The sequence below is a fragment of the Durio zibethinus genome, chromosome 19, assembly GCF_047325235.1.
Source record: "Durio zibethinus cultivar Kanyao isolate XHJ-2024 chromosome 19, ASM4732523v1, whole genome shotgun sequence".
Lineage (NCBI taxonomy): Eukaryota > Viridiplantae > Streptophyta > Magnoliopsida > Malvales > Malvaceae > Durio > Durio zibethinus.
Genome location: NC_143180.1, coordinates 10,642,126 through 10,656,320, shown reverse-complemented (window position 1 = coordinate 10,656,320; position 14,195 = coordinate 10,642,126). Strand labels below are relative to the sequence as shown.

Here is a 14,195-nt window from a genome sequence, read left to right as displayed (position 1 = left end):
GTCAAAAAAATTAAATATATAAGTCTATGCCAACGGATGCTAGCCGTCAGTATTGGTAAAAAATTAAAAATTAAAAATCTATACTGATTGGCTTTAAGTGTCAATATAGGTAAAAAATACAAGTCTATACTGATAACCATAAACCGTCAGTATAGGCAAGAAAAATTAAAACATACAAGTCTATACTAACGGGTGTTAACCATCGGTAAAAAGTAAACGGTGGAACTCAAAATAGATATACATTTACTGATAGTTTTGAAGCATTGTTATATCTTTGAAAGCTATTCTGATACCTTAAAAATCGTCAGTACAAGTCTACATCGATAAGAGATATATTGATGGTTAAAAATTCATCGAAATATATATTTTGATCGTCGATACAAGGTTTATGTGCTATACTAATGAATTTTGAGATTTTATAATACTTTTTTGAGCATCACTATATGTCAGATTTCTTGTAGTGAATCCTTGGCCTTTCCTCATCATGACAACTCATGGCTAAGACAATTTAACTTGGCTCCATTTTGTGCCGCCACCTTATATCTTCATCCAAATTTCCTTATGCCTTATTACGCCACCTCCTATTAGGCATGCAACAACGTGGCTTCCTTTTTCTTTTCCCTTGCAATTTCTTCTCGCGCCACCTTGCATTCTCTTACTTTGTCATGATATTGCAAATCTTACAATTAATGCCTTGCACTAATGCACAAAATCTTCAAGGCAATGTAGCAGCGTTTTCTTTTTCTTTGATCCTTGGTCGGCATTCACTTGGCCTAGCCATTCTCGCATATTTGCTACAAAATTCGTCCAATTTGCTTAAAAATTATTTTTTCCACTTTTAATGAATTTTCTTACAGATAAAAAATTAAATAATTTAGGAGTAAAAATTAATTTATTTTATAAAAAATTAAACAAAATTTATTATTAAAAATAATTCTATTTTATAGAATTATCATCTTTTCTTTCATTAGAGACTATCGGTAAATAATTAGGGTATTTTTTATTTTTCGATTGATTTGACATATCAAATTGATCTAACATGTATAGTATCATGTCATCAATTTACCCTATAGATTTATCGTCTTCTATTTATAAATAGGATCATCTAGATATTATCTAATCATTATATTTTCTTTTACTTTTTTTTTTCTATTTTATTCTCTTTCTAATTTTTTATAGTCGATTTCTGACTTAAACATCGAAATACAAATACAAAAAAAACTCTTTGCCTTTACTCTTAATCACTCTTTTTTCATCTTTTATGATTTCAAAGTTTTATCCCTCAGCACAAATACCAGTAATATAAAAAATTTGTCCGATAGACAGGTAACTCAAAACCTTAGTCGGGAGGGAACCGTATTTATATATAATTATTCTAATTTGAACATATACATAAATAAAAATTTCATACATATTCAAATTGAAAACTCTTTGAGATCACCCCGCTCTCTCTATACAACGGATTTCTTCGACGTGTGTATCTTACTCTCATCTTAAAACCCAATCTCAAAAAAACAGCAGGCTTTCCCTTCATTTGTTTGTGGCTTTTGATTGAATCTTTTTAAAAGACCCAATAGATCCCCCATGAGGCGTGTCTAACTGCCTCATAGATAGCATCCACAAGATACTGAATTAGCCAAGAAATGGATGCATCTTATTGCTATCTCTCACTAACCTTTCGGTCCATGGTTTCACTGGAAAATGGGAAGGTCACAAACCGCCCTCTACAGCTGCAAATGTGAAACTTTGCTAAAGCAGGACCCATGACTATGAAAAATGACTGCTCAATCGAGACTTGATTCACCTTGGAGTAAGTCAAGCCACATATTCAACAACGTCTCTGTCTGAATTGTGGAATTCTTAAATTGAAACACAGTGAGCGATCTAGTCCATCAACTCTAGGGTAAGTTTTTGATCTCTTATCTTCATATTTTATTTATGATTTCTTTAAATTTTTGTATAATTTTTTTCATGGGTCTATTTGGTTTTAATTGATTTTTTTCTTTTAAAATTCTTTGGTTGGTTTTATTTGTCTCTCAAGAGGCTGGACTTTTTTTTCCTTGAAACTACAACTGTAGCCTGGAGCATCATTGAACTTTTGCAGGGATGCTGGAAAAGGTAACACTGCTTACTGTGTGCCTAATAAGTTTGTGCTTAGTTTTCTCAAACTAATTTAGTAGTATGATTTCCTTACTATTCTATGAATAACATTTGTCTGCTTCGCTATATAGCCATGGACTCATCTTTTGTCCCATAGACAAGTGTAATGGAGGGAATTATTCTCAAGCTGTTAAATATCATTGGGTTGTTGCTAAGGGGATAAATTTTATTATAAGATTCGCTTCTATTCATGGATGTTTATGTCTTGGGCATAGATATTTTTGGATTTCTGATATAGCCACACAAATCCCAAACGATTCCTCTCTCTTTCTTTCCGATCTCTTGTTCTCTCGTCTGGTCTTGCGTTAGGTTAATGGATTTGTTCTTGACGAAAGATACAGACCCTTTAAGATTTTTTTCTTTTTATTTATCAATTTTGATCTAATTGATATTGCTAACTGAAAAAATCAACTGATTTAACTTGTCGATTAGATTAATTTCGATTTTGTCCTATTAATCAAGAGATTTGATTTTCTTTTTTATAAATTAAATCAATTAAATCAATTTTTAAATTTTTTAAATTACTTGAACCAATCATTTGTTTTCGTTTAGGGATGTATGTAAATTTTTTTTTTAAATATCATTATTTATTACATTATTTAATTGTTACTAAAAAGCGTTTTGCTTTTGCCATGGATTTATTTGTTTATTTGTAGATAAATGTGTTATGATAATTGATCAAATGTTTAATTTAAAATTTGACGCTAGAATCAAATCTTAATTATGGATATAATATTTAATTTGATTTAAATCAAAATCAAATTGGATTATTCAAATAAAGATTTTTGACGCATGTGATATACCCTTGCCCTTACCTCTGATGGCTGGCAAAAAACTTGTTACCACTGGTAAAAATTAATAAAATAAAAAAAATTAAATGAAAAATTCTAATTTTTTTCGCTTATTTCCTTCTTTTCCTTCTTCCTTTTCTTTCTTTTATCAGTTCTCTTTCTAAAACACCCCCGCTCCCTCTCTTTTCTAGTTTTAGATTCAACACAAAAACTCCTTGAGAACCTAGAACTCTACGCCATGGTTACCGCATCCGGGTGCCACTCTCCATGATTATCTTCTCCAAACGAGGATTTTTTTTTCAAAAAGTTTTAACTATTTTCATTGTTTAATTTGCTTTCATTCTAATCTCCCAAGCAAACCCATCAGCTCGTCTCCAACAACAAAAAAGAAAGTCTTTTTGTAAATGTCACCACCTATACCCAAGCCATCTGTGTTACGGGAGCTAATTTTGGTCTAGATTTTGATTTCCTTGGCACAGCATTGAATATTAGTCAGTTACTAATGATTTTTCAATGAAGGAAATGGTAGATAAGCAAATTGATAATGATGGTGGAGCAATGGTGATGGTGATTGAGGGAGCTACATCAACTCAACAAAAAACAATATTATTGGCCACATATACACATTTGGGTTTCAAATTTGGTATTTTTGCTTTGTTCTTCAAATTGTATTTCTTGTTATCAATTTTTGGAAGATTGTGATTGTGTTGATTTTGAGATGTTGAAGTAATTGTGAATTGTGGTTGTAATAATTTTGGGATGTTGAAGATTAAAATTATGGTAAACGGTGGCAATTAAGATTTTTTAAAATATTTTTTCACTTTGAGATTTGTGATTGTGATGATTTTGAATGTTATCATATATTTTTTCTCATTTCTGGAAATTGATTATAACTTAAAAATAAAAATAGAAAGACGTTGCCATTTAATACAAACAAATATTGATTATATTATTGATTTTGCAAAAAAAAAAAAAGTATCAGAGAGTTAAAAATGAAAGAAAGAGTTAGGATTTAGACTTTTTTTTTTTTAACCACATGTCATGCCACATGTGCAAAAAAATTATCTGTTAGAGCATATTTCAAAATATCACGCTATTAGATCGCGAGTGTATTTCACATTTGTTAAAAAATCCTCATTTGAGTAATCCTGAAAATATTTGATTTAGATTTGAATCAAATTAAATATTATATTCTTAATTAAGATTTGGCTCAAAAATTAGATTTTAAACTGAGTTTTTAGCTATGATTTTTTAAGTCCTGTTTTTTCATGGATAAGAGAGCACAATTTTTTTTTCTGTATTTTTTATTATGAGCAATTATCTATTGTATAATATAAAAGTTGTTTTCAATTGATTATAATATGGAGAGCCCAACAATATAATAAAAAATGATTGGCAGGTTAAGTTTGGTAAAAACTCATTCTTGCTTTGATATTTACAATTGCCTTTTCATTAATTTGGGTGTTGTTAAATGCACTCCACACTTTCACTTAACACCTCAGTTTTTTTTTTTTTTTTAATTTTTTTAAGTAAAATTACTTAATTATTTTTTCTCTTTCATACAAGTTTTTGATTTTTGAAAAGTTATATATTTTTTTGAAAATGAATTTTTAAAAATAAATTTTCGAAAGTTCTTAAAGGTTTTTAAATATTTATTTCTAAAAACTTTTAAGACTTTTCATAAATGAATTTACAAAAGTTCTAAAATGCACTAAGACATTTCTAACATAAAATTTTACAAAGTTAAATATGAAATCAAATGAAAAAGTAGAAAGAACAAACATTTGAAGTTCTTAAAGGTTAAAAAAAAAAAAAAACTTAAAAATTTCACCCATTTGACGTAAAAAAAACAAAAGCCAAAAATCAAAGATGAATTATTTGTTCTTTCTACCTTTTCGTTTGATTTTATGTTTAATTTCGTAAGATTTCATATTGAAATGTGTTAGTGCGATTTAGAACTCCCAAAAATGGATTTTTGAAAAATCTTAAAGATTTTTCAAAAATTTTTAAAACTTTTTGAAAATTCATTTCTGAAAATTTGTTTGAAAAAGAAAAGATAATTAAGTAATTTTATTTAAAAAAAAAAAAAAAAAAAGACTAAGGTGTGAAGAGAAAAGGATGGGAGTTTAGGAGCACTTCATTGTTTTTCGAACTTTACTTTTTAGTTTTTCTTCTTTCTTTTTTTTTTCTTTTGTGAGCAAAGATATATTTTTTTTCTTTTTATTTTTTTTAATCTAAAAGGAAAAGCAAGAGTGGTGCACAGATGTAATAGGAGGTAATGATTTTTTATTTGTAAGTTTTTTTTTTTTTCAATTTTATTGAATTGAGACACCAAAGATTTGATTTTGTATGTTCTCGCAAAATTTTTTGTTTGGTTTTGAGGTTTAGCCTTTCATGCATTGCTCTTGCAATTCCAATTTGCCTTATTTTCAATATTCTCTGCAATTCCTAATTCTCTTTTGCTCTCTTTTCTTATAGTATTATTATTTTACTTATTAAGAATTCCCAAAATCTAAGTTTTTTTTTTTTTTTTTTTTTTATCTTTCAAGTAAAAAAAAAAAAAGACAAAAATCAAAATTGAATTGAAATTTTCACAATGACCTATTTAAGAATGAATTCTCTGTAATTAAGTAATTTTTTTTTTTGCATGTTTAATATACTCTTTTTATTTTATTTTGTATGTAATTTTTTTTTAAAAATTCATATTTGCAAACATGATTATAAACTTATGATAATAGACCTTTTAAGGTTTTCATCAGAATGTAAAGGATGAAAATCAACGAAAACTTTTCTTTAATTTTGTGCCGTTAATAGTTGCTTTATTCTTTATATATAAAATTAAAACAAAAATCTAAACTAAAAAAAATGGTCGAAAATATAAAAACCCTAGGTTTAAATCTCACTTAAGCTTTCAAAAGGAAATTGAGAATCTGTTGATCGATCATGAATTTAAGATTTTCTCATCAACATTGATCTGTAAGTTTTTACTCTCCCTTTTTTTCTTTTAATTTTTATTTTCAATTCATCGCCCATTTTTTGGACAATAGTAAAATTGAATTTCTCTTTTGGATGTTGATAAATTTTTAGAAAAAAGAAGCGTTGCTTATGAAGAAATTTCTTTTTTTTTGTTTGAAATGCTATTAGGGATTTCTTAATTATAAATGTTAAATTGCACTTAGCTATGTAAATGATAAAAAGGGAGAATTTTCTTTTACTTGGATTTTCCTTAATTTTCTTGGCAACGAAGCAAAAGGTTAGAGTTTTTGGCTGAAATTGATTGTTAAGAGTTACTTTTGAGGTATGTTAAAGTGTTATAGCGTTTTAAATAGTGGTGGCATAGCGGTATAGTAGCCGCTATTTTGCGGTTATGCCACCTACCGCCGCCCGATGTTGAAGAAAAAATGGGGAAGAATTTCAATCTCGACCATAATAGCCGTAATCAGCTGTAGCAAAACAGAATAATGGAGAATAGTGAAAATATCAGCTCTTTATTCTCGTTATTCTCACTACTCTGTTTTTCGTTCAAAAATGATAGGAAAATTTTTTATTTTGTTTGTTCAAATTTGACCCCAGAGAAACCTAAGAACAGAAAAAAAAAAAAAAAAAAAGAACTTAATTCACACAACCAAATTTAGAATTTCAGCTTTAATCAACATCAACCAGCATAATATAATTTATTTTTTTGAATTTTGAAGGTGCATAAAATTGTTTTTTTTGTTGATTTTGTTTCTCTTGAACATTCCGTTCTTTAGTATCTGTCTGGCCATCCATATTCCATGGTTCTGCAGCTAAAAGCAGGGGGTGGCAAGCTACTTGGCTTGCTACCTGCTGATCCTTGAGCTTGGGGTTAAACTGTCGATTAGGAGAGGATGAGATGAGAGGAAGACAGCGAGCTTCTTGCTTGTATCGGAGGTTTATGCTTTTGAGTTTGAGACATGATGAAAGAGACCATGCAGAGAAAAGAGAAATAGAGAGTTGAGAAGAAAAAAAAGAACGAAAATGGATTGAAGGGCTGATGGGCAACGGGAAGATGGGAGAAAAGTAGAAGTGCAACGTGTGTGGAGTGTGTGTGTGTGGATTGTGGGTGACTGGGTGACGTTGGGAATTGGATGAAGGCCTTGTTAGGTTGGGAAGGGGTTGGGATTTTATTGTTTTAGTGGAAAATTTTGATTTAGGAAAATGGACTGAAAATGTTTATTATTTTAGAGACAATTAATTTAGGAGAAATTTTTGGGGAAAAATTTTTGAATTGTGATTGAACAAACATTATTGTTTTTGATAATTTCATGTTAGATGTTCAAAACGTGTTTATGATTAGGAAATTTTATTATTAACTTTATATTACTTTATTATAATCTCAAAAATATTGTAAATAATTTTTTTATCAAGTAAATAAAAGATATGAAATATTATAAATTATTTAAAAATAATAAATAATAATTTTTATTATTATAATTATAATTATTATATTTTATAGTAAGTTATACAAAATTTTAAAAAATTCACGACTGTGATAATTGTAATGACTGCAATGATCTTCGTTATACCCATAAACACGATAAATATGAGTTGATTGAAAACACGACCGTAACTGTAATTTAAATATCTGGTGTTAGTGTTTAGTTTATATGAAATTACTACATCCATCACAATTTCGTTTCTTTGTTTTTTTTTTTTAGTTTAATAAATTTGTTGAATCTCGTATCATATTATTATTCCAAGGGATTTACATAGAAAAAACTATAAACATTTTGGCATTCCCACTGTCACTTGCTTAATTGAAGGATTGTTTATGGTATGGATTGAATGAATGTTGAATATGGCATTTTTATTTTTTTCATCACAGGTCTCATAACAGAGTTACATAACGTAATTTGAATGTATTTTGGGGCATGAGATTAATTGAATGTCATTCTCCTTTCAGGCTTGGTTCAAACTCTGTTGACTTTATGGGGTATGCTTCATTGACTGTATGGAACATGAAAACATGGAAAGCTATGGTATGTAGCTATATATACAGAGACTTCTTATTAATGACAAGTAGCTTTTCTTAAAAATTATCTATGCCTTAATGGACTTCCAACTTTAATGAAGACTGTCCTTCCTCTTGGTGAAGATCCACCTGCAATTACTTGCTTATGCTTCAATCACAATGGGAAGATTTTAGTTGCCTTTGCAACTGATGGAATGATTCATATTTTTGGTATCCTTTCCTTTATGGCCTCATATTTTGTGTTTATTATTTTCAGTTAAAGTGATTATGATTTTCACATTAACTAAGCACACCTATGTTTTACCCGCTATAAGGTCTAGTATAATAACTTTCTAAGAAAACTGCCTTAGTTCATTGTGACATTTCTGTTTCCTGATGGACTGGTTAGCCCTTTAGCTGAAGGGCTAACAAATCAATAAGAAAGGAGAAGAATGCCCATTTTATGCAGTTTTCCATTTGTGCTGAGCCAAGAATTTAATATGCATGCACCTTGACTGATCGAAGACAAGTCTGCTGGTCTACAAATCACTGGGTGGCGTGCACATGATTTTGCAATTATCTCACTTCTTTTTGGGCCAGATGAGACAAACATTTTTGGCTTGGGCTTAGACGGAAAGTTAAGTATTAATTTGAAATACTCTATTGAATTGTTCGGTTTCTTTTTTTTTACGCAAAATTCAAGTTATTTTATGAATTTGGTTTGTTGTTTTTTCATTTCTTTAGTTGGTTTGCTATTTAAATTGTATTTATTCATTCAATTTGGATATGGTTTAAAAGTGCTTGGTTTTGTTGTTTGAAGTGAAAGCTTAATAGTTAACAGCTGAGAATTCAGGGCTTTAAGAGGTAAAACTGAATTATGATCTGTTTTGGTTCTTGAAGAAAATTTTGGAGGGGTAAAATGATTAAAAGAACTTTGCTTGGTTGGAAATTAAAATTAAACAAAACTTGGTTGGAATTCAAGATCGTTTTAAGAGGTTCTAGACAGTGAAATAAACCAAATTTGATAGTTTGATAATGTTCAAGCTTTGTCCTCATTTATAAAAAATAATTATTTTTGTAAATTTAATCCTTTGGCTGCCTAAGGGAACTGTTATATTACTTTTTTAGCCGGCTGAGGAAGCAGGAAATGGTGCTACGGGGATGATAAGAGATAGGACCCTCGAAAATATCGAAGCCATTTTTGCAGTCCATGTCTCTCATGAACACCTCACAGTTATAATTGACTCAAGGCCTTGTCCTCTGCTTGCCCGGTGTAGCTTGTTTAGAGTTGTGATCAGTGGAAGAAAAGGCCTCACTGGGAACCCTCGCCACTCAGTTGACCCTACCTTGGCTGCTTCAGCTGCTTTAATTAGCCTACAAGGAATTGTTTCTCGCAAATCAAATCCATTGGACTCCCACGTTTATCTTTCTCCACCTTTAACGTTGTTTTTACTCTTTATCCTTTTCATATTTCTAACTCGAGTTTCATCTTTGTTTTTTTGATATGATCCCTGACACGGTGATAATTGGAGGTACCTTCAGGGCTTTCTCCAATGCCAGATTCTACATCTTCCTTCAAAGAATTGAAGAGGTTTGTCATGCTTTTACTTTCGATTCTAATCCTAATTCAAGGATGCGATGACGGATTCAAGATTTTTCTTCAATTTTCGAAGGGTTTCATGAATGCCTTACTTTTATATTTGCATCCAACACTACAAGCCTTGCTTCCAACACTACAAGCCTGGTTTTCCATTTCTAACACACACGTGACATGGAACACAGGTAATCGTGCAACAAGCCTGTGTTTTTAGATGCTTGGCAATGGTTAACTTCTTTGAAAAAGAGTACACAATCTATCCCCTAACCGTGAATGATGACAGAATCTATGAGCATGAAAAGAAGGTGCCTAATAATTTACTCGGACCACCAAATTTTAGGTGCTCCCTCCAATGATGGGTGCTGAGGACCCCTCCTTTTATTCAGAGGTGGTTCCGGTAACCTTCTACAACATTAGCGTGAGGAATGAGACCTCGGGGTCTATAGATACAGGTCACTCGCCATATTTTATGATTGATGAAGATACTCTTCCTTTCGGTGCTGCAGTTGCCACTATTGTAAAAAGGCAACTCGTTGAGCATGGTTAAAGTGAAGAGGCTATCTCTGGTATATCCCCAACCCAACCGAGCACATTCCAGTGTGAAAAAAATCTCACTGGTGCTATTATGTTTTTTTTTTTTATTAATCTGCTCTTTCTCTCTTGTGGGTTTCATATTTTGTGTTTTAGATTTGTCTTTTCTAGTGCTAGAATTCATTATTGATGATATGTTAATCTTCTCTGGTTGGAAGAAAATTTGAGTTTTGGTTTTTAGATGCAAGAAATTTTGATTTTTCATTTTTTTTTTATTTTTTATTTTGTGTAATATCCTTTTTTAGGTATATTTATTTGATTCAGCTATATGATGTCTGCCTTTTTGTTGCTTTTATTTTCTTTTTGTTTGAGTAAGAGGTGAGAGTGAATTAATTAATTGAGAAGGTATGTATTTATGTTTTCTATTAGTCCCCTTTTAGTTTTGTTAAAACTTTAAATTTTGGTTGATTTGTGGTTGGTTTTCAATTGATTTTTATTAAATTGATTTTTTGTATAAATGGTTGAATTTTGCGAATTCATATGATAATAAAATAATTTGGTTTTTAAATTTAAAATTGATGGCTTTCTTTAATAGAACGATTAGAAATGGACGTATGAGTTTTTCAATTTTTTTTTATTTTCTTTTAAATGCAGAATGAATCAGGAGTCATTAGTAGTATTTGAATATTTGCCTATTACTTAATATACATTATGTTGTTTCTTGCGAATTATGTGCGGGGAAGTCCGAACAATTTGTTGATTTCTATTTGTGGATTTTTCTAAATGTGGTCAAAAAAGTTTCTACCATTTACGATGGTTGCAAAGATTAAATTGTTTTGATGGGTGTTATAGTATGAATGTTGTTCTTTGAGATTTTTTATAACAATAATTGTTGTTGTACAGGATATCAATTTTAGCATTTACTAAAATGTTGAGGAATTTTGAATTAAGCAAAATTTTAGAAGTTGAATTTTTGAGGTTTTTAATGCTTTCGGCTCTACTGATTACAATAACTGACAGGGTGTATGTAGTTTTCAACTCTACTGGAGAGTGAAAACAATTTGTTGGATTTTGGATGCTATGGAGTATATGTGGTTATCTGGATTTTTGTTTAGATATGTATTCTACTGTCATGCAAAAATTCTTGAAAGGAGGATCCTTTTTGTTTATGTATGTATCTATTGCTATGAATGTTGCCGAATGCTATAAGTATACGAGTCGCACAAGTAATATGAATAGGAAGTATCAAGTATTATCTCTACAAATATTGAATTTTGTAATTAATCTAAAGTTAATTATCGACATTGGGCACTTAGATTATATTTGGTTTTAATGAAAATTGGTGAAATTACTAAACCTTATATTAACCAAATGAATTAAACCTAAAGCCTACCAATTATGAACGTATAGCAAATTATACTTAGGCTTACTAAAATTGCACTTACTAAAAAAATGGAAAATTGTTATAAACTAAAGGCAAGGCTTTAATTCAAATTCCATAATAATAACATGAAATTAGAATTAGGCATCAATTCAAAATCTGCGTGAAATCTAAACTAATTAAACATGAATTTAACTTTAATATGACATGAAAATCTAAATAACTCCTAAATTAACAATGCATGGAAGTTAGTAATGTAGAAGATGGATGAAAAATAAATTAACCCTAATGGAGTACATGATTTTCGGGCTATACTAAAACCACATAGTAAAATGCATGAAAACAAATTAAATGTGTCTAACAACCATGACATGAACATTAGAGCCTCAAGGCCTAAAACTACAAAAGGATTTAATTAACCATCAAAATTTAAAGATTATGGAAATAAAACAGAAAATTATAACCAACAAAATTATAAGAGCTATTTGAGAAGAAATTAGAAGTAATAAAATTAAAACCAGAATGAACATATAATATGCTTGTAAATAGAACGCAAAAATATATACATAGTATGAACTTTGAAGCATTAAAATAGAAAGCTTCAAATGGCTTTAAAGTAACATTAACGTAGAGATCATAGCAGCCAAGCAATGTAATTAGCAAACTCAATAAACCGAATTAAGAAACTAAAACAGAAATTAAATGGCAGCAAGCATAATTAGGAAAATAAATCAAACAAAACTCAAAATAATTGACTCAAGTGACAAGGTGCCTTCCATGTGATTTCTCTACCCAATGGCATCCTTGTACCATCATAATCAAGACCAACCAGGTTTGGAATGCCCAAGAAAAATACAAAAACAGTAGCCAAATCAGTGCTGGAATAGAGTAGGAACCGAATGGAAGAAAGTAGATTTTGCATGGGAAGACAATGGTTTAAAGCTTGCAAACTTGAAAGGAGACTTGAACTACAAAGTGAAGGATTAAAGGAGTGAAAAAAGCTATTGAAAACTCAAAGGAAAAAAACTCAAAATGCTAGAAAAACCGAAACTAGTAGCTGCTAAAAATTAGAATAGAAACTTGAATAGCAAAAGGAGAATTTTGCTTTGAAAAAGAAAAAGGATTAAGGTCTTTCAAATTGTAATGGAAAATTAACTAAGACAAAGGCAAGTAAAAGACGTAAAAATGGAATTTAAAGGCTTGGGAAAGTAAATAAAAGAAACTACCTAAAAGACCTCGAAACCGGTCAGCCATAGAGGCTGCCAGTCTTGAGGCGCTCAAAAAACCTAAAAAAAATGATAGGCGGCTAGGGTCTCCCTCTTGCGGCTGTAAAATGTCTTATTTAAGGCCTTCTCCTAGGTTTTTTCCACGCACCAATGGTCTTGCATTGTGAGCCCAAATCAGCAGCACAATTAGCACATTTCAGCTTCATTTTCCAATGCAACTAGTCACGTTTTCAGCTTGTTTCCTTTGCTTGTAATTCTGACCATGAGATAATCCGCACGTCTCTAACATTGGCCAATCATCGTGCTACTAAATGCCTAGTCAGCCAACTCATTGTCAGTTAAATTGTGCGCCTAATTGAGGAAAGTTTCTGGTTCCAACTCGTGACCACAGCAGCAGTCGGTCAAGGCCTACCCCAAAGTGCTACTCAAGGAGTTGAAGAATGTCACTTTTGTTGAAAATTGTAGTCCTGAACTTCGACAACTCCTTTCAAAAAGCAAAAAATCCTGAGAGTTTTACAATCTCTTACAAAATTAATCATTTAAAATTTGATAAAATTTTTTGTGATCTTGAGTCTAGTATTAACCTTATGCCTATCAATGGTTTTATCTAGCTAGGTTGTGAAGTAATAAAGCCTTCAACATTCACCATTAAATTTATTGACAGATCTACTAAGAAGTCACAAGGAATGTTAGAGAATGTTCTGGTAAAAGTTAGTAAGTATGCTTTCCCTGTAGATTTTGTTGTTTTAGATATGGAAGATAATAAAGCCCCCTTGCTTTTAGGTAGACTTTTCCTATTAACCTTTAAAGCTATAATTGATGTGTATAATTGTGACCTTACTCTAAGATTTAAGGGCAAAAGAATATAATTCGTAACTAGTAGATATGGTGTCTTTATAAATGAGGATGATGTACACTCAATAACAAGAGTTAAGGAAAATGGTAAGCTTAGAGAGTTAAGCTTGATGTCTAAACCTCCTGACCCAGTGTCACAAGCCCACTTAGTGAAATCCTCAAGCCCTAGCCCTTGCAATTTTATAATCGAAACCTCTAGACCAAAAACCCACATGTTAAGTTCTAGTCCAAACTATTTTATTTATGTATCGAGAGTTAGTACACCTCATAGGCCTAGTTTTATTTATGTGATACCATAAAGAAGGATGAAACAAGGTAAACTACCTCTTGAAAGGATAAGTTGATTTTTAGATTTAAGGATGGTCAAGCTTGATCAAAACTAGTGCTACTTGGAAGTCAACCCAAGTTTTACTTTAAGTGGTTTATACTTTTTGTTTTTATTTTTAGGATATGTATGCTTTAATTTGTTTTTATTTTTGTGTTTTGTAGGAATGGAAAGTGATGGAGTGTCAAGCTGCATGAAGAACACAAGAAGATTTGACCATGAAGCAAATTTTGGGAGAGTATTTCTTTTTCCTTTTTTTTTTTTTTTTGCTTTGTTTAAAGTAGTAAGTGTGGATGAAAAGAAATTTTTTGAGTTCAACATGTTTTTAGAAAATTGTTACCATTTTTTGCTTTATGA

General features: G+C 30.6%; 1 protein-coding gene, 1 long non-coding RNA gene and 1 pseudogene across 3 annotated transcripts; all 3 read left to right on the top strand.

The window, feature by feature from the left end:
* Nucleotides 1–1,182: 1,182 nt before the first annotated feature.
* On the top strand, nucleotides 1,183–3,736 carry LOC149513442 (uncharacterized). Its single transcript, XR_016330521.1, has 3 exons — nucleotides 1,183–1,903; nucleotides 2,042–2,118; nucleotides 3,481–3,736. It is a non-coding gene; the product is annotated as an uncharacterized LOC149513442 (long non-coding RNA).
* A 1,958-nt stretch (nucleotides 3,737–5,694) lies between these two features.
* LOC149513441 (uncharacterized) lies at nucleotides 5,695–9,405 on the top strand. Its single transcript, XM_089748568.1, has 5 exons — nucleotides 5,695–5,927; nucleotides 7,876–7,951; nucleotides 8,046–8,154; nucleotides 8,449–8,560; nucleotides 9,052–9,405. The coding sequence occupies exons 2-5, from the start codon at nucleotides 7,901–7,903 to the stop codon at nucleotides 9,086–9,088; spliced, it is 309 nt and encodes a 102-aa protein (XP_089604694.1). The 5' UTR covers nucleotides 5,695–5,927; nucleotides 7,876–7,900; the 3' UTR covers nucleotides 9,089–9,405.
* LOC111309585 (IAA-amino acid hydrolase ILR1-like 6 pseudogene) lies at nucleotides 9,401–10,315 on the top strand (annotated as a pseudogene). Its single transcript, XR_016330395.1, has 2 exons — nucleotides 9,401–9,514; nucleotides 9,706–10,315. The product of XR_016330395.1 is annotated as an IAA-amino acid hydrolase ILR1-like 6 pseudogene (transcript).
* Nucleotides 10,316–14,195: the final 3,880 nt, after the last annotated feature.